The sequence below is a fragment of the Musa acuminata genome, chromosome BXJ3-6 (genome assembly GCF_036884655.1).
Source record: "Musa acuminata AAA Group cultivar baxijiao chromosome BXJ3-6, Cavendish_Baxijiao_AAA, whole genome shotgun sequence".
NCBI lineage: Eukaryota > Viridiplantae > Streptophyta > Magnoliopsida > Zingiberales > Musaceae > Musa > Musa acuminata.
The window spans coordinates 38,088,914-38,112,499 of record NC_088354.1 but is presented as its reverse complement, the minus strand read 5'-3'; the positions used below and the strand labels follow the sequence as shown (position 1 = coordinate 38,112,499).

Here is a 23,586-nt window from a genome sequence, read left to right as displayed (position 1 = left end):
CGAGAAAGGTTTATCCTAATTAAGATCTCTTCGCAGGGAGGAGAGTAGAATCTCAAAATCAAAAGAAAATATAAAAAATAAGTAAATAAGAATATGACAGAAAAATTGATGCAATATTAACTCACTGAAAACAAAAAATCAAAAGTTTCATCATGTATAATCATTTACAGTAAAATAAAAAAAATGAGATATTTATAAGAGGATCAAATCTTTAATTATCAGGATTTTTTTTTCTCCATGAATATTCTTTTTTAACTTGAACATTGATTATAAAAATATTAAGATAATTGTTAGTCCGAATATGATTTCTACAAATAATGTTCATAGTCAAAATTGTTTATAAAATACATAATAGGACTAATTATAGATTATTTCTTGTAATTAGTTAACTTTAGCATTTAGTTCTACTTTCAAAAATTATATTGAGATTCTTATAATTATGAAAGTGAAATATTTAACTCAATTTCTCTTCACGTCGTTGATTTTGCTGGCAAAAATATTGTATGGCTTATCATTGAGCATGTATTGACTCACCTCATTTCGATTTATCCGTGAGCACGTATTGTATTTTCATTGGTAGAGTCGGCGAGAAAAAAGATTAAATATTTTACTTTCATAAATATAATGATCACTTTTAAAAATATAGAAAATGGGATGATAAAGATAACTAATTATATGAGGTAATATGTAATTAGCTCTGTATATGGTAAGGAACACTTTTTTTTTTTTTTTGGCAATCCGATCTATTTAATGCATTTAAATGATCATTTTTTTAAACTTTGACATATGGAAGGATTTGATAGATTCAAAGAAAGACAGTTGTAAAGATGGCTTTTTGTAAAGAAGGCACATTTATAAAGCTTCTAGATATTATTGCATTTGGACATTAAATACTTGGAAATATAAAGTCAGAAGTCTTATAATGGAAATGTTGATTGATTCAAAGATATATGGGAATCTTCCAACATTTCCATCATCAAGACTCGTAAAGGAAGTCGATCGACACGCACCAATAAAAGATATAATTTTTAAAGTGGATTCTAAAGTGCTTTTAGATTAGTGTGCTCAACATACCACTAAAGTGGCTGAAGAACACTTTGACTTTACTGGCAATTTGACCTCCACTCACGCGATCTTTCACCGAGTCAACGAGAAGTAAACCTATTTTTGCCATCGTTCACCACATTCTAAGCACTGTTTCTTAATTGATGCTTTTGATTTGTGTTCCAAGTAACTTGTTGTTGAGGGAGAGAATGACCTTCAAATCAGAAGAGAAATGCGAGTGTCAACCATCAAACCAAAGATTTAAAAAAAAAAAATTAAAATTTTAATTATATAAAAAATAAATATCAAATATTTCTCTTGATTTATTATGTATTTTCTCATCCAACAGAGAAAAAGTGTTTTCCTCTGTGATTCTCCCTTAACAAAAATATTGAGATACATAATAATATCTTTATAACAATAAATCTTAATTGTTCCTTTTTCTCCTACTTGAATTCATAATACTTTCTACAAATAGTTTGAATCTAATTAAGATATTACTGTAGCTGTTGTTGTGCATTTCATTCATGAAATAAATAGGTTGGTGCCATATTATCTATCCGTTTCAACATCAAACCTGCAACATCTCGAGTTCTTCTCATCTGCCTTCGGAAACACAGTGGTTGATGGAGGAATTTTTAGTGGCTTGATCTCCATGGTATTGCTGTCCTCGAACGAGTCAGTCGTCGGAGTAAGACACCGTCTTCCTTTGGATTTGTCTCGACTTGTCAACTTGAGTACATGATAGAGGACAGGCTGTGTGCTAAAGGATAGATAGTGTCTTGAGAACATGTTCTCTCTGAGCTTATCATGAAGAAGACAAGTGTAGTCTTTTGAGCTGAGCTTTGTGTTTATCGGTGGTGATAAACGTCGTCGTCCGTCGATAGAACGATATAAGGTCGATCTCGAAGATTGGGAGACAAGGAATGATCTGTTTAGACTCTCTTTTCTTGGATGACTGAGTTAGAACGAACATAATGTATTCTTATAAATACGAAGCGAAGAAAACTTTTGTAAAAACTTTAAAGACAGAAAAAAAGTATTCGTATTTGATTTTATTCTTTTATAAGAGTTTTATATTTAGAAAATAAGTTAAAAATGTGATAAGATTTAGTAATTCATAAAAAAAATAATGCGTATGAATTAAGAGTCAAAGTCACGAGGTAGGGTTTTAGAAATATTATCATCGTACGAACGAAGCATTAAGATTTCAAATCCTCGCATCATCGTAGGTGAGTCTCGTGCATCATCTATACTTATCGAACCAATATTTAGGTTTAAAAATATATCGAATGACATCTCGAACTTATTAATCCTTGATAAAAAAAATTAATACTTTAGATGTGTAATTTATCATCCTTAATTTTTAATAAATCAGCTCAGTCCTACAATATTGGAGTAGAATTTATCTAAAGAATAGATATGAATGAACAGATCACACACCAAATTAAGGAAAAGAAGAGAGATGAGTCAAAGATTCACAACTAGAAAACTGGTCCCCCATAGAGTACACATTCTTGCTTTGGAATCTCTCAAGATGAGTTGGTGAGGGAGGGGCAACTGAGACATGATTCTGCAGTGTTTCTTCAGCTTGTACTTTGCAGCTGATATCAAAGAATCAAGTAAAGCTTTCTTGCAAGGAACCACTAGATGAGCCTAATATGATCATTATATTCACAAGAGTCATTAGTGCAAGCCACATGACATGGCATCTATCTATACCTCTTTATCTATTCATTGCATTGCCAGGAACCTTCTTCTGCCCCTCTTCCTTTCCATCATCTTCTTGTAATGCTATCCATCCATCCATCCATCCATCTTAGAGGTCCAACTTCTCTCCACTATGATCAACTTGATTTAATCTAAGTTGGTAAGAAAACATCACCTCATGTGATAGTGATTAGAATGATTACGAGTCAGAGAAGCTTCTCCCACTGATAGTAGTATCTTCCAATAGCGTGCATGGCAGACCAACAGCCCTAACTGGCCACAGTCATTTAATACTCCCAACTCCTCGCGTTATGGCCACTACTTGCATGCCTTTGACATAAAGCACGGCATGAGCATTGGATGATGATGGTGAGTCAGGCTTCCACTCGTGAGACTCACATGTGTGAGATCGTCCAATAGCAACACCATTGTTGCATCATAAGGATAGGAACTCTACCTCTAATTAAGAGGTGGATTTGTGGTCTGAACTACCCAAGCAAATCATACCTCTCATTCACATACAACTAATTTAGGCCTTGAATATATAGATAGTTATTCATGTCAAATTTAGTCAATCGACAAATGATGGTGTGTCGACCGAGCTTGCTTTCTAAACACGATATTTCAAAAAAAATATTTTTATATTAATGTATTTAAGTTTTTATAAATTAATAATAGATACGAAAAGAATTACGAACTTATTTTAAACTTTTTATTTTTATTTCACTCAATATGAGTAAGCATATGAAAGTTTTATAGAAATAATCTAAATAAAATTTAGATAATTAAATATTTTTAAACACTAGAAAATTTCATCTTGGATAGATCAGACGACACATTAAGTTGTTGGATGATCGAATTATTTTTCAACACTAAATACAATAATGTTTGAAAAATTATTATCTTAAGTTGATGGTGTATAGTAAGACCAATAATCTTGAATTAGTTTGTTGAGTATTATTACTATGATTTAATCTATAATTTGGGATTTGGATCTTGAATGAAATCACGACCGTCTGATGGCGTACTGCATTGACCGCCACATCTGTCTCGATTTATGTAAATTTCGTTTGCATGGAGGGGTAAATTGCAAAAGAGAACGCCTTTTTTTAAGGAAACGCATGCGCGGCCCAAACAGACCTCCGCGCTTTGCCGATCTGATCGCCGATTATTCTCCTCGTCCATGATCGCCGATCCCCCGCGATGCCGAACCCGTGGAAGAAGCCCCGGCCCGGCGGAGGCAGAGGCGGCGGCGTATCTCGGTTACTCGCCGGCATCAGGCCCCACCGCGGCGGGTCGCTCGTCGTGCAGACCGGCTTCCCTACCTCCCTCGCTGACCTATTCGTCAAGAACCGCGGCCGCTTGAGGAAGCCCTCCCGGAAGAGGAAACCCCCTTCTGAATCCGATTCTGCGGCTTCCGAACCCCCCGCCGTAACGTCTCCTTTGGTCGGTGGCCCTCTGGCCGAGGCATCCTCTGTCGGCCGACCGATTCCGGTGGCGGCGGATGGCTTCCCGTCGTTGCCGGATTCCAATGAAACGAAGCACAGGCGCCTCGGGATTGTGTTTGGCCTTCTTTTCATAATGACGTTGGTTTTGGTGGTTCTGGCCATCGAAAGGAAGATGCTTGTTGCGGGGTTCACGCTCTCTGCCCTGGCTCTATGGCTGCTCGATTCGATCGGGTATCGGGCTCTATGGTTCTCGAAGCCGTGCTCGGAAGCGACGACGAGGTTGAACTCGGTCGTCGGAGGATGGGAATTTGAAGGACGAGGAGTGGTTTCTCCTATCAGGGAAGTTGGGATTGATAGCTGTTCGGATACGGTAAGATCAGAGAGTAGCTCGCTGGAATCTATTGATTGGAAGCAGGGGACGGAGGTTTTGTTGGAAAGGAAGGATCTTGCCGGGACAGGGAAGATTTCCCTCGTGCGTGATCTTAGTTCTAAGGGCAACTCAAAGGCAAAGAAGCTATTTAGGAAGTTAATCCCAAAGAAGCATCGTGCGCAAAAGCACGGTAATGATGAAAAAGAGCTTTCTTTGGATTTGAGTGGAAGAGGTAGCATTACAGAAATAGAAGAGGAGAATCCGAAAGCGATCATTAGAGATGATGAAGCAGTGCTTAGTGTTAGAGATGTTCTAAACATGAATGCCTCTGATAGCGTGACCGATCATGACAAACAGGATGTTGAATTTATCCGAGAAAATGGTCATGAAATTAGATCAAGGAGCTCCCAGCAATTGGTCTTCTGTGCAGTAGTTCTTCTGGGGCTTTTGGGCGGCAAGATTGTGGCCCTTGTTCTAACTGTTTCGTGGTTTCTGTTTAGCAAATCAATCAAATCCTTGTTGAAGAAAGAAAGAGATTTGGTTGTTTGATTGTACAATACAATTTTTTTCCGGTCTCTTAGGTGATGGGGCTTTTTGTATATCAAATTATTTCAGCCGTGAAAGCTTAGCATCATGTTGGTGACTCAAGCGAAGATGTATATGGTATTGTACACAAAAGGTGGAATGAAAATTCAGATGTTAATTACTGCTAATTCTAGCTGCGTTATTTTATAGTTTAGCTCATCTGGTAATATTGCTACATTTGATTGCTCTATATGCACTTTTATTCAGCGATGCCTGAAGTGTGAGAAAATTATCGTCTGAAAAATTAACAACTATTGCAGGCTACCGTAACTGCTTCTGCTTTTAGGCTTTTAAGCCAAACCTCTTTACTCTTTATTTGTTGTAATTTTTTGTCAGAAATTCCTGTCTTGCATCTCAGTCTTGTTCTCTTTTCAATAACTTTTCATGATAATAATGTTCTCTTGCCAATACTTTTTTCATGAGTTTTTTAAGTAAAAAACTCTTGACAATCTTGGATGTTTTAACCTGTTAGACCATAGTTCGTCTCCACTTTCCTGTTATACATTCACCATAACCTGTATTAAGGATGAAAAGCTATCTCTTCTTATGAACTGTATATAACAAGTTTCTTTTCCTCGCTTATTATTAGAAAAATTAGAGAAGCTACCTATAGAATCAAGTCAGTCACATATATAAATGAATTAATTTAATCATATATTTAATTGAAAATTCTTATCCCTTAACCAGGCCTAAGGGTTACCATGTTCGTAAGCATAAAATATAAGGACATTTGCTTGACCTAGGCACATCTGTACAAATGAAGGAATCAGTCACTCCACTTGCCAAGTTTTTGAGTTTGGGAAAAGTACAAGTTCATTGTCTGGCTTACCATGGTCTTGTCCTCTTAAATTAGTCATCGCTGTAATAAATTTCTAGGTGGAATTCCTATTGTAAAACTTTTGCTGGTTTGATGGATGCTGCTAACAGAAATCAACAGTGTTTTAATCTTATTGGTGTATCATACGAAAAGGAGAGTAAGGATTGCAAAATCATGACATGTTGCCCATAGCCCCATACCAACTTATATATATTGGCCCAAGCAACACACTGACCTGTGTATAGTAATGTGAAAGTGTTGAAACCCCTTAAATCAATTGATGCAGATCACCAGTTTTAAGCCAATAATGTTATTGCAAGCAGAGACATGATAGCTATCTTATTTCCATCTGGCTTTATCATATTCCTTGTTGCTTATTGAATGACCGTCTTTCTTCCCAGTCTGGAGAAGAGAGGCGATTCTTGCATGCCTCTTATAGTAAACACCCTTGTTAGTCTGGCTGCTAATTGTGTTATACTTTAATGTATGTTCTGATGTCCCGATGGGCAATGTGCTCCGAGAAGTTGCTGTTATGATCAGGGCTTCTGGAGCAATTCTCAAAAACAAAGTACGTATCACTTACTAGTAGTTCCTTTTTTATTGAATCTTTATTTTGTGATTCATGATTTATTTCCTTTTCCATGCGGAATATATTGCATTGTTTGAAGAAGCTCATAGAAAACAAATGACAGGCGGAAAAGGACAATCTTTATTTTTGAAGGATGGCATGTTAAGAACAAAGGCTGATTTGTGCCGAATTTATCAGTTGGTACTTCCAAATTTGGTTAATGGAAACTTTGAATTGATAAGCAAGTTCCTGATACTGAAACTTTATGATCACTGCAACATATACTACCTTCTCGCCCAAAAAAGTTAAACATGCTAGATATTGTTTGGTGATTACTAGTTAGACTCTTGTAATTTAGGATTCTTAAATATCAAATATTCTTTGAGATTTATTCATCATGAACATTAAAAGTAGAATTTTGATTATTCCCTAGAGCTATTCGCCTTTTGGTCTCCAAATTCTGGATTCTGCAAATTCAATAGATAACCTGATGATTTAAAGGAGGTCTATTTGGTATAGGAAGTGGGTTACCAAGTTAAAGAACTTTCCATATAGTTTGATGAAACCAAGTGCTTCTTTATCTAAGGTGCATCTTGGAGACAAATCTAGGCTTGTCAGATAACATCTTTGTGTATGCCAGAAGATGTGATGGATGTTTCCAACCTAGGTTCATGAAGCTCTAAGAATGCATTTTTTTAATCTTTTCTGTTTTGCAACATATCTATTTGGTTTGCAGGCTATCTTGGTTAGGTTATAATCATGATTGTGAGCAAATATTTTTGGCTCGTTATTTGTTTTTGTTTTCTCTCTTCTTCCCTAGGCTGTGTGATGGTTCCTTTAAATTGGATACTATTGATAGGTTATCGGCAATGATCCAATCCATTTTAATATCCTTTCTTAGTTCTGTTCATCCTGTTGATAAGCCGAGCACTTTAAAGGACTCTCTTACCTTAAAAGAGTTTCCGTGGCTGCAATGTGCCAATGTGTCTCGTTTTATCTTTGAACATCATATGCACCGGGCTCGATTCGATGATACTTTGGTTCAATAAATGTAGATATCCTTACCATATATCTTGAGACATTGGCATTCTCAAATATGCTTGTGCTCAAATTCAGTCAGTTAAGGTATTTACTGCTATGTTTTCCTGATACTCCTTTGACTCTAAGCATCTTACTGGAGCATAGAATTAACTTCTTTTTATGTAGGCATTGCCTCAGTCAGTCTTCTACTTATGAGCTGAAGTCAGATTCGTTTACAGTTGCAAAGCTACCTATCGTTGTGTCAGATGATGGAATCCTTGGTGGAAACCTATTCATCGCTCAATAATCAGGTTACATTTCTTGTTTATCTCTTCTTCATGCCTCCGTGGACATGGAATCGTGGTTCAAATGCTTGGGGTATCTATAATGCTTTTCTAGAGGAATAGTTTGAAGTTGTCAAACCATATGTTAAACAGAGAAATCACTAGAAGAAGCTGGTGCTGAATGTAAAGTACTGCAGACAAGTTTCTCCAATTTCATATTCCGAAAATCTAACATCTCAAAGATCAGCATTGAATCTCTCAGTATTGGCATGTCTTGTGGAACTTACCATACCATTTCGTTTGTAACTTACCATGTTGACTGGTAGGTTGTCAGGAGGCCAAGATTGCTAGAATTGATATAACTGAGTTGTCACTGCAGTATCAGAAATAGTTGATGCTACTCGAGTTCTTCTAATCAGATTGACACAAGTTTCTGCAGAAGGGTTCAAACCAGATGCTTGTCAGAGATGTGAAACTTTCTTGGATGCTTGTTCAAGTGGAGGGAGACACTTTCCTGGTCATCGGGGACTTCTGGAACACCAACAAAATCAGCTGAAACTTCACGTTTGCATACTTGTCTTATGTGACTTTTTTTTTTTTTTATGTAGTAACATGTTTCAGAAACAAATCTTACATGTCGCCTTTTGTTGTCCATCAATTTGATCATTAGACGAGTTCACCTCTGATGTATGTAGCGGATTGAACCTAAGCAACTAGGAGTATCTTACTAATGGTGTAACATCTCGAAACTTTATTTTCAATCCTCATTTATGACTTTTTGAGTGTCGGAATGCCTCATCGGACACGCGGTGTTTGTAACGTATAGTCGTCCTAGTGGAATATCCGACAATTTTTCAAGAAGTTTCGGATATCTTTGACTTCGTGACATGGATTAACAATCAATTTTGACATTAATATGTGTTTGAAAATATATTTATATTTTTAAAGTGCATTTAGAGAATGAGATTTGAATAAACGTTGAATTGCAGAATGTTTGGTAAACAATAGATAAAAACTGTATTTATGCATCGATATAAGTGTTGTTTGATAAATATTGATGAAATTATTTTATAGGGAAGAAATTAAAAGACATCTCGAATAAAGCAAGTTAGAAATTAAAGAAAAGATGATTGTTCTTAAGATTAGCGGCAATGGCAGACTTGTGAGAAAAGAGTTACGACGATATAAATATAGAGAATGGGAAGAAATGAGGGTTAGAGTTTCTATAATACAGTGACAATCTTATGATTTTAGAGAATGTCACAAAATATTTTGAAAATTTTTAAAAAAATTTATAGCATCCTATAAATATTGAAATATTAATTCTACTCAAAGATAATAACAGCATTTAAGCAATTACAATGCTGTATTCATGAAAAATATAATTTAAATAAAATGATTAAATATCAATTTATATTTAAAATATATATTAAACTATCCCCATGCATATTTTAAATGTATTTCCAAATATACTTTAACTACTAATTGATACACACCATCATTATAATCTTGTAGGAAGCTGCACTCGACCCTTGGTGGCTAAAGACTACCGTATAGGTAGTCTCGCCGGAGGAACCAGTGGTGAGGTTGTGGGAAGATATAGGCATCGGTGCAGTTCCTCCCGAAGAAGCTGAAGCAGCCGCTTGACGCACAGTTGCCGGAGCTGCAGCAGTACTGGTCCGTCTTGAACACGGTCGACCGGTGGTTGCAACCGCCCGGCGCCATCAACTCCTGCGGGGACTGCCCATCGATGTCCGCCTCCCGCGGCAGCTTCACGAGCGCGCGTCGGGGCTCAAGTCCCGAAGTCCTCGATTGGTCAAGGCTCAATTAGTCAGCATCAATCTCTCTGTTCATCTTGATCGTCCTACGTAAAACAAAGAGCAACTAATTCCTATATTTAAAGCCATACTTGCCGGATAATTTCGGGCACCAAACTTACCGGGGAGGATCACATGGAAGCATTCCGGTCAACTCGCAATTGCATTGGCAAAAGTGTACGCAAAGTTTCTACAGACAAAGGCCGAGGTTCAAATTGGATAGGCGATGTCTCATCATCCTAAATTGGAGATATATATATATATATATATATAGTTCTTGAGATATCTTTTATAAAGTTATATATGTAGGGTTCATTATGTTTCAAAACCAATTCATGTTTTAAGCCAACAAGAAATAAATAGAAATGCTTTAATTATCTTTATCTGATTGCTCTCACAAAATGATTTAAACATCAATGGAAAAGCACTCATGCTGTGATAATTATGCATCGTATTAGTTGGTTGCACCACTTCTATTACATCACTCAACAGTATTAGCCCAAGAGAAGGCTAATACCTTCCATCACTCTTGACATCTTATTTGTGTTGTAGGAGACTGCTATATATATATATATATATATATATATATATATATATATATATATATATATATATATATATATATATATATATCTGCGTTGTTGCCTACACGAGGGAGGCTTATTAGTGGCGTCGGTGATCTCAAGGGCAGAAGACAACCCTGTAGTTGGTGCCGCCGGGGCAGGCGACGAGGCTCGTCGGATCGTCCTTCGGATAGCTGTAGGCGTCGGGGCAGTTGCTCTTGAAGAACTTGGAGTACTCGGTCGGCTGGCAGCTGCCGGAGTTGCAGCAGTACTGGTCCGTCTTGAACACGGTGCAGGGGTTGTTGCAGCCGCCCGGCGCCTTCAGTGCCGTGGGGCACTTCTTGTTGATGTCCGCCGTGCACCGCATGCCGCGGCAGCCGCCCGACGTGGGGCTGAAGTCCATAGGCACGTTGAAGCCGTCGACCAGGGAGATGTCCACGTAGTCGTGGTTGCTGTACTGGTTGAGCGCGAACTCCGCCAGGGTGTTGGGCGGGCTACCGTACGCCGTGCATGACAGCACGCCGCCGCAGTCGCCCGTCTGGCACCGCCCGCGTCCGCTCCCGTCGAAGGAGCAGCCGGTGCGGCCCCAGATGCGGCCGCCGGTCGTTCCCGCTTTCACGTTGATGGTCCACGACTGCCCGTGGTTGAGCTGGCGTCCGCCGCCGGGCACGGCCGCGGCCCACACTGTGTCAGAGCATCGGTTCACGATCTCGAAGGTGGCGGCATGGGAGAGGGTGACAAGAAGGGAGAAGAAGGAGAGGGAGAGAATGCTTGACGAAGCCATCTAACGGCGAGTCTTAGGCTTCGTGCTCTGTGTTGTGCAGATCCGAGGGGTGGAGAGGTGGGGAATTTATAAGGGAGAGAAGTGAGAGGTGTCAGATTATATATTACTAATTATTTATTTAAGATATATTATAGATATGATTAAATTTTAATTTTAATTATAGATTAATAAAAAAATTAAATTATCGTAGAATTCGTTAAGAGATAGATTTTGATTAAATAGACTCTACTCATTACTTATCATAGATTTTTTGTTCTCACCTATAAAGTATAACATCTTCTAATAGAGACGATACATGATTACATAACATTATTGAAAAATTATAAATTTTCATCATGTGAACAAGTTAGTGAAAGATTACAGATATTTTTTCATCTCCCTTTAGTCCCTAAATTTATTGTAGCGATCCTATAAATGATAGAAAAAGAGAAAATGATGAGTTTAGTTTTTCTTGTAGATCGATATTACTATAATTTTCAGATCTGAGGATGGTGTACCTATAGATCATTAAGAGCTTTTTTTATTAGCATTGAAATATACATATCGTGAATCTTATCTATTATTATTTGATTTTAGATTTTGGCGTTAAAGTTTTCTGTATAACAATAGTATAAGGATGGTTTTTATGCTTATAATTGATATCAGAGTCATGTTTATAAAATAAAATACTTATCTATTTGTTAGCATCTTTGGCTCATGAAAAAGTGTTATTCAATTTTTGTTTATGATGTATGTATGAATGATTCATTTATATTATTAATTTGTTTTTCTATTTAATCAATCTTATGGTATGTTTGTGAGAGGTGTGAATTTCCTCGTGCTTGATCGATGGATCACTGTCGCTAGCTTATTGTCGATAATAATATGGTTAAGAGCGATAACCTTTGGTGGTCATCAGTCCAATTACGAGTAACAATTGCGTACCTAATGAAAGTACCGCGAGGTACAATACTACGTGTGATGACTGTAACAGTGCCACTACGTGCGCATGTGCCTATAGTGGCTATGTAGCTTCACTACATACAATGGTTGCAGCAATACCACTATGGTAGCACTTGTTGGCCATGGTCAACATCAATTGGACACTGATAGCCATGGTTCCCGATGACTATGTAGCAAGACAAGCGAGCATAGTCACACATCAAGGTGACTATGGGGGTTGTCGATCGGCATGTGTGCATAACTACACGATAGCTCCCGGTCAGTGATATACCTATTATTTTTGAAGTATTACAACCATGCGCACGATGATGATAGCCACGTATGGGCATAGCACGGCGTGATGACCGATGAGGTTGTCGTTTGAATGTATAAGGACAATCGGCTTGTTGCTCATGTAGGTGGTGGACGAACACTGCAGTGTCGACTTTTGCGTGTGGGCATGGTGGAACCAACGACAACTGCGAGAGAGGCTTTGTGGGTGAAAGATTAGGATTTATTTTTAAAATTATAATTTTATTCTTATAAAGTCTTTTAATTGTAACTTTTGTCCTTTTGATAATTATATTCTTGAGAACTCAAATAATTTCTCTACATATGTTAGTAAAATTATAGTTTTACCCTTTTGAATTAATTTTTTTTGAGATATGCCCTCAATTATAAAATTTATTAATTTGATTTATTATAATCAAATATTTTAAACGAGCTTAATCATTACTATATTTTAACTGTCTGGTTGGATTTAAATTCGATCAATTAAGTTTTTGATCAAATTAAAAAAAAGTTATATTTTGATTTTTTTTATCAACTTTAATCTTAATGGGTCTAATTAGACGAATGGTTCGCCCTAATTTATGAGCCTAATTTAGATAGTCCAATTATGGGCCTACCTAATTAAATAGGGTTGATTGGTATAAGGGTTCATACAAAATTTTAAAAATATAAATTATGATTTTTATTTAATAATTTTCTTATTTATCATATTGATAAAATTTTGCATGTGAAAAATAAAAATATAATTATTTTTCTTAGATATTTATTTGATTATTTATATAATATGTTTAAAAATTACATAAAAATATAATTCATGATTGATCATAATTATAGTTATTATATGAATTTTTCATTATACTGATTAACATTCGATAATTATTGTAGTTATTATTTTTTATTATTAAACTGTTTTAGCATAAATTAGATTGAAGAAATTTGATGAATATTATTTATAACTCATATCCCTAGGTTTTATCTAACTTAACTCAATCGATCTAATTGAACCGGATTTAACTAGAACTTAATCAATCTAAATAAGTTTAATTAAAATCAATTGAACTCGATTTAACTATAGTATAATAGAATCGATCTTTAATTCTCTTTTAATTGATCTAGAATCATCTTAGACTTATATATTTTGGATTAGATTAAATTTAATTTAGATTAGATAGACTTATAAAATATCTAAGTTTGGAATCATCTTGAATCTATCTAAGTTTATAAAATATGATTTGGTCATATGTATTGTACATAACTGATCATATTGGAGTTAGTTGAGTTAGCTTATGGGCTATGGGCTGACTTGCTTGCTGAGCTTAGTCTTGTGGCTTAGCCTATGGGTTAGCTCTAATTATTTGTTGATTTTAACTTAAATCTTAATCAATTCTCTTAATTTTAAAATATAAAAAATTATAATTAGAATATCTAATCATTAGCAATGAGTCATTAAAAACATAATAAGTAGTAATAAATTTTAAAACTAAAATTACATAAGTGAGAAAATAATATTTTTAATAAATTATCATATAAATATAATAAAAACCAAGTATTATAATTATCATCATGAATCATGCATGTAAGATAAAAAATTTAAAAATACTACACATTATGATTTTATTTATGTAATATGATTACTGAAATAATTAAAATTAAATATCTTAATGATTACCAATTAGAATATCTGATCATTAGCATTGAGTCATTAAAAACATAATAAATATAAAAAATATAAAAAATAAAATTACATAAGTGAGAAAATTATATTTTTTAATAAATTACTATATAAATCTAATAGAAACCAAGGATTATAATTATCATCATGCATCATGCATGTAAAATAAAAAATTTTAAAAATACTACACATTATGATTTTATTTATGTAATATGATTACTAAGTTAATTAAATTATTAATTGATTCATTTCTTAATGAGTGATACAATTTTTAGAAAGTAAATAATTTAAATTTTATTTTTATGTGTGAATCATAGGAAATAAATATTATATAAAAAATAAATAATCCTTATTAAAGCCCAACTTAAACTCTAATATTGTCCATATGAGATATAACCCAAATCTTAATCAATTTCTTCAATTCTAAATTATAGCATTATGAAATTATAGTCAAAACATCTAATCCCAAGCATTGAGTCATTAAAATATAATAAATAATAGATTATTAAAAAGATAAAATTACATAAGAGAAGAAATAATATTTTTAATCAACTATCATATAAATATAAATAAAGTACTATAATTAGCAACATGCATTTAAGATAAAAATGTAAGAAAAATATATACATTGTGATTTTGTTTGTATAGCATGGCTAAGGAAATGATTAAAATTGAATTTCTTAATTATGTGAATAAGTTAATATTTTTTTATTAATTAAATTTTAATAAATATATTTTATAATAAATAATATGATGTTTTAAAATTAAATGGTTCAAAATCTATTTTTATGTGTGAACCATAAAAAAAAAAAAAAATCCTTGTCAAGACTCAATATAGCATGTCGTGTGAGACATAGCCCAAGATGACTTCACAATGAACGAGTACTAAGCCCACTCATCGTACAAATTTGATTTTACTATACCCTAATACTAATTTGATATGGAATGTCACAATTGATTAACTAATTGACTTATCAATTTTATTGAATCCAAGCAATTGATCAAAATATTCAAATTAATATTGATAGTAATATACCATCATAAGTCAATTTTAATCTTATTCATTTTTTATGTGAGATTACTCGAGATGTTATAATTATTCTAAGATAGTTTCAGAATTTAAGCATTTACTGACACTATATTCAAAACAAATGTGATGTTAAAGAAACTTTAAATATGAATTTATATTTAAAATATGTATTAGGTTCCAAAATACAATTTAACAACTAATTGATACAAACCATCATTATAATCTTGTAGGAAGCTGAATTCGACTCTTGGTGGAGGAAGACTACCGTAGAAACTAGTGGTGGAAGCCGGGCCGTCAGGTTGTGGGAAGATATAGCCATCGGTGCAGTTCCTCCTCAAGAAGCTGAAGTAGCCGCTTGACGCACAGTTGCAGGAGCTGCAGCAGTACCGGTCCGCCTTGGACACGGTCGAGCGGTGCACCCGCCGCGGCGCCCTCAACACCTGCCGGCACTGCCCATCGATGTCCGCCTCCCGCAGCAGCTTCCCGAGGGCGCGTCGGGGCTCGAGTCCTGAAGCCCTCGATTGGTCAGGGCTCAATAAGTCAGCATCATTCTCTCTGTTCATCTTGATCCGCCTACGTAAAACAAAGAGCAACTAATTCCAATATTTAAAGCCATACTTGCCGGATAATTTCGGGCACCAAACTTACCGGGGAGGATCACATGGACGCACTCTGGTCAACGCGCAATTGTATTGGAAAATGGCTACGCAAAGTTTCTACGGAGAATGGCAGAGGTCCAAATTGGATAGGCGATGACTCATCATCCTAAATGATATATATATATCTATATATATATATATATATATATATATATATATATATATATATATATATATATGTATGTATGTATATATATATATGTATATATATATGTGTATGTATATATATATATGTGTATATATATGTATGTATGTATGTATGGTCCTTGAGATATCTTTTATGAAGTTATATATGTAGGGTTCATTATGTTTCAAAATCAATTCATGTTTTAAGCCAACAAGACATAAATAGAAATGGTTTAATTATTCTTTTTCCTGATTGCATAAGCTGATTGCTCTCACAAAATGATTCAAACATCAATGGAAAAGCACTCATGCTGTGATGATATTATGCATCTTATTAGTTGGTTGCACCACTTCTATTACATCACTCAACAGTATTAGCCCAAGAGAAGGCTAATACCTTCCATCACTCTTGACATCTTATTTGTATTGTAGGAGACTAGTATATATATCTATATGCGTGGTTGCCTGCACGAGGGCGGCTTATTAGTGGCGTCAGTGATCTCAAGGGCAGAAGACAACCCTGTAGTTGGTGCCGCCGGGGCAGGTGAAGGTGCTCGTCTGATCGTCCTTGGGATAGCTGTAGGCGTCGGGGCAGTTTCTCTTGAAGAACCGGGAGTAGTCGGTCGGGCTGCAGCTGCCGGAGTTGCAACAGTACTGGTCCGTCTTGAACACGGTGCAGGGGTTGTTGCAGCCGCCCGGCGCCTTCAGCGCCCCGGGGCACTGCCCGTTGATGTCCGCCGCGCACCGGATGCCGCGGCAGCCGCCTGACGTGGGGCTGAAGTCCATTGGCACGTTGAAGCCGTCGACCAGGGAGATGTCGAAGAAGTCGAGGTTGTTGAACTGGTTGAGCGCGAACTCCGCCAGGGTGTTGGGCGGGTTGCCGTACGCCGTGCATGACAGCACGCCGCCGCAGTCGCCCGTCTGGCACCGCCCGCGTCCGCTCCCGTCGAAGGAGCAGCCGGTGCGGCCCCAGATGCGGCCGCCGGTGGTTCCCGCGTTCACGTTGATGGTCCACGACTGCCCCTGGTTGAGCTGGCGTCCGCCGCCAGGCACGGCCGCGGCCCACACTGTGTAAGAGCATCGGTTCACGATCTCGAAGGTGGCGGCATGGGAGAGGGTGACAAGAAGGGAGAAGAAGAAGAAGAAGAAGAAGGAGAGGGAGAGAATGCTGGACGAAGCCATCTAACTGCGAGTCTTAGGCTTCGTGCTCTGTGTTGTGCAGATCCGAGGGGGGGAGGTGGGGAATTTATAAGGGGGAGAAGAGAGCAGTCGTCAAAGCGAGCTTTAAATCATATGGCAGAAAAATCAAAGACGTCATGGAAAAGATAACGTGAGTTTGTAAAAGACGCCAGAAGATTGAATAATATAATGCCGAAGATAATGCAGTTTGACATAAGATAGAGAATAGATAGAAAAGAGGTGTTTCTTCCACGCATGATGGAAATATTAGGACGCTGTCTCTCTCTAGAATGCAAAGGTTCCACATTGAAAGGATATGAAGCAGGAGAACGGCCAAACCATTTATGTTGATTTGACACTTCTTAAAAAAGAACCAAAGTGTGTTTTTATTTGAAAGGATTCAAACCATATTGAATTCAATTATGTAAAAGAATTCTCACTCTGTCGATCAAAATATGAATTGGGTTTATCAATCCTATAGTATGTTTTGTACAAGTCTTATGAAAAACATATATTTCCTTGTTTTCAACTTTTTATCAAAGTTTTGTGCCACCCAACACAATTTCCATACCAGATGATTTATTTTTTTATTTTTTAAGATTAATTTCAATTGACAATTAGTACATGAGTAGCTCGATATAATATGACTATGAATCTGATACACCACCGAGATACGAAATCGTAAACCATACACAAACCTAAAACTAAACAATTATGGTATCGCACCTTCCTAACTGAGTTCCAACTTTCAATATTGCAAGCAAATAACATAAATGGTTCAAACGTGATGAAGATGCACTGTAAAATCCAACCAAATGACTGAAGTGGTGTCATAGTCTGGGCTTGAATTCCCTATGTTCTTTATGCCTTCTTTTGTATTAGTACAAATCATGGTGAGAAGATAGAGATGATAACCATGATGTTCTACAACATGACAACACATGAAAAGGTAATCCATTCTCTTAGAGACGACAAAAACTAAAGAAAAACGAGCAAGATCGCATCCAGGTATTGGTGACGGGTCCTCGAGAGATTTCATGACTTGATGACAGCAGGCTTGTGTTGTCGAGTCTTGCCTCTGCCATTGTTGGAACCTTGTCGCCTATCAGTTACCAGCGCATACATCTTAACGGGAAATAACTCTTCAGGAAATCCCTTCTGATCCTGAAACCAAAAACCAAGTAATCAAACACTACATTACCTATCAGTTCTTGCACAAGAAAGATTTCTCGTAGGTTTTGACAGCTCATCATCTTGAAGTAAAAAAGATGCAGCAAACCTTTGTGCGATAAAGATGAAGTCCACACTGCTTGAAAAGCTCTTTAAAGTATGAATCAGATCTTGTGATGCTGTTGTCCTCCTTATCTAACACAAATCCTGAACAGATGAGGGATGATGTACGTTAACCAAATACTATGGTTAATTAAAAAAAAAGTCAACTGCGAAACCTAGTTCCATTCTAGATTATTTGCTTTGGTGGAAGCCAACGATTCAATCTAATCATTGCAAGTATGCCTAACAGAATATTTTCTGGCAATAGAGCCACCTTAGCCTCATCTTCAGATCCATACTTCTTGAAAATAAAGAGTCAGTTTATGAATATAAACTTTGGTAAAATAGGGTATTATTCAGCTTATAAACTTTGATCCAAATGATAATAGAATTTGCCTTTAATTATTTGGCAGATCCTGATTCAATTTGTTGGATAAATCCAACAAACTTTCAGGTAGCATTCCCTGCCTGAAAAGCAGGTTCGTTATAAAGGCAAGCCATCACAATGGCAAACTTTAGTTAAAAAATAGCTAGCTAGGCATGCAAGAAATGTTTATAATAATCCCTGATAACCAAACATAATTATGAAGTCCCTTTAACATCTCAACAACCATATCCAATTTTCAAAATTAATGATAAGCACAGAACATGCATCTAGAAATATAAATTAATAGATTTACAACTCCCAACTAGAGAAACTTGTAAACAATATTTTCACTGGTTTTAACAATCATAATGCCTGATGCAATCAAGAAACAATCAAAAGCAAGAAACTTCCTTGTGTTGATACAATGTGCTCCTTGGCCATCAATCAAACACTCGAGAACAGAGAAAAACATGTAAATTTATTCCTGACATAAAACTTTTCATATCCACGCGTTTGTATGGAGTTATGAACAAGTGTGAAAAAATTTACTGTAAATCTACAAATAGTAGTCGTTTGTAGGGACCAACCACTTCTTGCAGTGTTCTCCTTCACTACAAAAAATCCATTTGGTTTAAGGCCAACCTGCAAATTAGATGTTCATTAGTAACACAGAGGTGGCAGCATCATGACTAAAACATTAATAGCTCCAACAAGTACGAAATGCATCCCATAGTATACTGGACAAGTTTTTTGTTTGCAAAATAATTATAAAGCTAATAATTAAGGAAGAAACACTTTTCCTCTTGTTTAATTTGTGGTTGAGGGTTTATTGGTATGAAATTACCTGTTACCGGTGATATAGGTTAATTTCAGCTTTGTTACTCATAGTTGACTATATTACACCAAAGGACCATGGGGTTTCTTCCCCAACAGCCCTCATTCATAATCATTTTCACTATAGCACCAGTTGCTCTTACTACCAGAGTTCAAGTCAGAAAGCAACCTCTCTATATCAGAGGTAAGATTGTATATGTTTACTCTATCCAAATCACACATGGGATATGTACAAAGTTTGCCCTTTTGATATAGTATGCTCCAGTAGTTTTTAATGAGCCCAAAACAAACCCAACCAATCCTGACTGACTTGCCTGGACTGCAAGCTCTAACCATAGAAAGGCAACATATTGTTCTTTACTAAAAAATGTGTAGATGTGCCATGTAAGGAATTTGAAAGGCAACGTATTGCTCCTCACTAAAAAGACTGACATAATGAACAGAAAGGAGATTATAGATTTATCTCCAATACACACAAGGAGAAAAACTCAAAGAAATAATACAAATAACATAGATGGAACATGGCACACAAGATAGGATAAGGATGAGAAATTATTTAATAAGAACTTTACAAACATAATGAATTTCTGTGAACTGGCTACAATCCAGACTACATTAACTTATAAACTCAAGAAGTATATGCAGAAGCAAGAGCAACTTCAGAATTCAAAATATCAATGGAGATATATTTATTGAAGAACAAGAAATTTAAGTTCTTAAGGAAAAATATTAGCATCTGGAGAATTAATTAATCTTAAATCATGGGTTTAAAAGCTTTCAGCTCAGCCATCACTAGTTACCATGTCCTAAAGAAGAACAGTTAATATCAATACTAGTGAGACCAACTCAAGGAAGTTGGCTGATGCCACACAAAATCCCTTTGCAGCAAGGTACATAAGTGTTGGCACACACAAGACTGCATGTCATCTAGCAGAAGATTCGGTTGTGTGTTTCAATGTCATGTATCGAAATCTTGAGATGAAGCCAAAATCTTGAGTTATCTATGCTGCAGTAAGGTATAAAAGTGTTTGCACACACAAGCCTGCATGTCATCTAGCTAAAGATTTGGTTAACTGGTTCATGTTTTTTGCTATTTTTCAAGTTACGCAGCTAGGTTAAAAAAAACAAGGCCTAAAGCATAAAAGCTGTAAAGCCATTTAAGACAATTGATTACCTTTGCTCTCTTGAAAAACAAGAGAAAGTCATCATCTGTGAGTTGTCCTATACACCATTGGATCCATATAACATCATATCTTCCAACTTCTGGAGTGAATTCCTGCATGATTTAAAAAAATTAATTTAACAGACAATAACATCAATTAAACAACAATTTAATACCATCATAGAGGTTAACCAATAAAATATCAATGGGCAACAAAGAAAACAAAACCTGTAGAGGGACACAATAAAAATTGATAGCTTTGTGATCAGAATTATCTTTATCAGTAGCTAACTTCTCACGAGCAGCTTCAAGAAAATGTGATACTGGCTCAACAAGGTCAACCTGGATTAAGAAACATGGCCATCTCACACTTTTTGAATAAAATGGCAAGCCAAATCCAAAATAAGGTAGGATGCATGTCTAAGATAAACTATTAACTAACAAACTAGAAATTTACTGCTATGCCCTTCAACAAAGTTGCACAAAGCTATCAAACTAGTCATGGTAAAATGGCATAAGTTCAGGCTAGGAAATAACTGTTAAACCAGAAAACCATGATAAAAAAGTTCTATACTGTGAAAGCATTGTCTTAGGAATCTGCTAAACAAACTGCAACTGAATGATACGGAGCTCAGTAATATAAGGAATGACAATGCGCAGATACTAGTATCAAAACTGGAGTTGTTATCATATGCCAAGAATAGGATTCAGATAAATCCATCCACATTTGACATCTCTAAGATATATACACCATAAATTTATATATTTGTTCTTTGTCTATCTGCTGCAAAGAATGACTGCAAGTGCATTTTCACTTGCTTATTGTACCTCAATGTTTACATTTTACATACTTAAAATCCCATCAGACCAACTGTTGGTACTTAACTAAGTCGAGTTCAAAAAATTCAGAATTTAACTTCTCCATCATCTCGTAGTCCTTTAGTTTGTATACCCATTATTGAGACAAGAAGCCTATATCGTGATTCATTATATGTATCTGCCTTGTCTTGGGATCCCTTGGGTGCTAATCCTCATATATCTCAAATCTCATTCCAATAGTTACTCAAAATAGAACACTGTCAAACATCCATACTAGTCCTTCACACATGAAAGCAAACCTGTGTCAAAACCAATTGAACCTTTTACTGACATCAAACATTCTAACAAACATCCAAAATGAGCAGTAGAACTGAAACTAAAATGGTGGGAGATTTGAAGTGGCTGAAAACAGCTTGAAAAAGAGTGGTTGACAATTCATAAAACTGCACCATCTCCTTTAAACAAAGCACTCTCTGGAAGCATTAATGTAGGCCTTCAAGAAAGCACTTACCTTGAACAGAAAATCATCAACAAATACACAAAGTTAAAAATCCATTCTCACTGTTCCACTTCCATTTAACTTATGGCTTCCCTAAATATGTAAGAGATATCCGTTCCTTTTTACATGGACCAAATCAAATATTCCATTACCATTCCAAGATGTCTACTATTAGGACACAACCAAATACAATGTAAAACATTCTTCTCATGCCTAGCACTTGTACTATCTATGTTGATAACTCAGGTGACAAATTGCTTCATGGAAAACGAGATTCTTTCAGAGACAAAATGGTAAAGAAAAAGTGCATGAACAAAATCTCAGGTTGAACATTCACAGAAAGGTGAAAAAGTGCTTGAAAACATTTGCAGCTATAAAGTGTTTGGCAGTAAAAAAATTAAGTTGTGGAGTCAAAGCAGACCGAAAAAGTAAAGACCTCTAATGGTGTTCGAATAAATAGGAAAGCTTTGCCTTTGTCCCAAGGGGTGGAGTGGTTTATCGATCATTGCAAAGGCAAACAATTGGAAAATGCATGTCTGTATCTGTGATTTACTATGAAAGGAACATAACCATCATAGTTTGTATAAACAATGTACAAAGAGGATTTAGAGGAATCTGTGAGGCTGTAGAATTTCAATTTTTTGTGTCTTTATTGAGTGCTTTTGTTCTATTTACTTACAGGAGCAGCAGCAGCAGCATGTGGCATATTATGTTAGTTGGGCAGTGAGTGTAAGTTCTTATGGCTTCTCGACAGCTTAGCACTACAATTTGATATGGAATAGAAAGCTTTTCACCTTTAAGGCTGGATGGTCATTATTGAATACGTGAGGCCATATGAACTCTACTATGCCATTGAACGAGCAAAACAATAGTGCTGATTAAGACGAAGCAGAGTTACTTGCCTCATTAAAATATCTCAAAAGAAGATTCTTGGTGACCCTTCCGATGCCAGAACCACAATCTGCAAGACTTACATACATCACGTAAAGCACACATACATGTTCGTTGATTTGTTCATATCCAACGCGCACACACCCAATCCAAACAAAAGAAAACAACAGAAGGAAAAAGCAACATTAGAAGTTATTAAGGCCATCATTATTCCGAGCAAGGTCAAAATTTTCCCTCACGGGCATTTTCCAAGACATGTTCACTGCAAAAGAGCGGCATGAAAGAGGTTTACCAAGAGCCACAGGATGGCGTGCGCCGCTTCCAAAGCGGTCGAGCAAGAGGGGTTTAAGAAAGGCCTCGCTTCCCTTGACGTCGGCGTCGTCGACGTGCCCGTACCCTCCCAAGACACCATCCACAGAGCCCTCCACTCCCTTGTACGAGCGGAAGAGAAGCCCTCCATTAGGTCATCGGAACAAGAAAGCGGAAAGGTCGGGGAGCCGGTGTCTAATTGGGTGCGAATTCGATTACCTCCCAGTAGGCGATGCCTTTCTGATACCAGTCACGGCGTTTGCAGGGGGCGCCGTTCTCCGCTTCCTTCCCTTCCTCTCCGATGCCGATCTCTTCTCTCCACATCTCCCTCGCGCTCGCGAACCCTCGCCCTTCCGAGTCCAACCCTGCGGCGTCCATGTCTTCCAAGCAGGGGATTCGTCGACGACGTCTGGCGGCGGTAGGAGGAGCTGTTCTTATGATTTGTATTCCAAGTGCATCAAAGGAGACAGCTTTGGGGTTACCCAACGCATGCTATCGAGTTAACTCTGTAGAACAAATACAGTGAAAAGAAACAGAAAACAAAA

At 36.5% G+C, this 23,586-nt stretch overlaps 4 protein-coding genes and 1 long non-coding RNA gene across 5 annotated transcripts; 1 reads left to right on the top strand and 4 right to left on the bottom strand.

Moving 5' to 3' along the window:
• The first annotated feature begins 3,874 nt into the window (after positions 1 to 3,874).
• LOC103989581 (uncharacterized) lies at positions 3,875 to 5,285 on the top strand. The gene has a single exon (XM_009408464.3). The coding sequence runs from the start codon at positions 3,958 to 3,960 to the stop codon at positions 5,119 to 5,121; it is 1,164 nt and encodes a 387-aa protein (XP_009406739.2). The 5' UTR covers positions 3,875 to 3,957; the 3' UTR covers positions 5,122 to 5,285.
• Positions 5,286 to 10,287: 5,002 nt separating this feature from the next.
• Positions 10,288 to 11,040, bottom strand: LOC103989580 (protein P21-like). The gene has a single exon (XM_009408463.3). The coding sequence runs from the start codon at positions 11,008 to 11,010 to the stop codon at positions 10,345 to 10,347; it is 666 nt and encodes a 221-aa protein (XP_009406738.2). The 5' UTR covers positions 11,011 to 11,040; the 3' UTR covers positions 10,288 to 10,344.
• Positions 11,041 to 15,053: 4,013 nt separating this feature from the next.
• LOC135640537 (uncharacterized) lies at positions 15,054 to 15,687 on the bottom strand. The gene is made up of 2 exons (XR_010497360.1): positions 15,573 to 15,687; positions 15,054 to 15,497 (listed from the first exon to the last, which is right to left on the bottom strand). It is a non-coding gene; the product is annotated as an uncharacterized LOC135640537 (long non-coding RNA).
• Positions 15,688 to 16,018: 331 nt separating this feature from the next.
• Positions 16,019 to 16,949, bottom strand: LOC103989579 (protein P21). The gene has a single exon (XM_009408462.3). The coding sequence runs from the start codon at positions 16,889 to 16,891 to the stop codon at positions 16,211 to 16,213; it is 681 nt and encodes a 226-aa protein (XP_009406737.2). The 5' UTR covers positions 16,892 to 16,949; the 3' UTR covers positions 16,019 to 16,210.
• Positions 16,950 to 17,726: 777 nt separating this feature from the next.
• Positions 17,727 to 23,556, bottom strand: LOC135639936 (alpha N-terminal protein methyltransferase 1-like). The gene is made up of 8 exons (XM_065153959.1): positions 23,261 to 23,556; positions 23,025 to 23,163; positions 22,744 to 22,802; positions 20,752 to 20,865; positions 20,536 to 20,637; positions 19,115 to 19,169; positions 18,168 to 18,265; positions 17,727 to 18,052 (listed from the first exon to the last, which is right to left on the bottom strand). Exons 1-8 carry the CDS (start codon positions 23,417 to 23,419, stop codon positions 17,924 to 17,926), a joined length of 855 nt encoding a protein of 284 aa, XP_065010031.1. The 5' UTR covers positions 23,420 to 23,556; the 3' UTR covers positions 17,727 to 17,923.
• Positions 23,557 to 23,586: the final 30 nt, after the last annotated feature.

What these genes read in the sequence shown, in the direction of transcription:
- LOC103989581 (XM_009408464.3), top strand. Translation starts at nt 3,958, where the DNA reads ATGCCGAACCCGTGGAAGAAGCCCCGGCCCGGCGGAGGCAGAGGCGGC.
- LOC103989580 (XM_009408463.3), bottom strand. Translation starts at nt 11,010, where the DNA reads ATGGCTTCGTCAAGCATTCTCTCCCTCTCCTTCTTCTCCCTTCTTGTC.
- LOC135639936 (XM_065153959.1), bottom strand. Translation starts at nt 23,419, where the DNA reads ATGGACGCCGCAGGGTTGGACTCGGAAGGGCGAGGGTTCGCGAGCGCG. An exon ending in TTTTGAGATATTTTAATGAG is followed by an intron (nt 20,866 to 22,743) that starts GCAAGTAACTCT and finishes TTCTTAATCCAG; the next exon opens with GTTGACCTTGTTGAGCCAGT. An exon ending in TTCATCTTTATCGCACAAAG is followed by an intron (nt 18,053 to 18,167) that starts GTTTGCTGCATC and finishes TTTTGGTTTCAG; the next exon opens with GATCAGAAGGGATTTCCTGA.
- LOC103989579 (XM_009408462.3), bottom strand. Translation starts at nt 16,891, where the DNA reads ATGGCTTCGTCCAGCATTCTCTCCCTCTCCTTCTTCTTCTTCTTCTTC.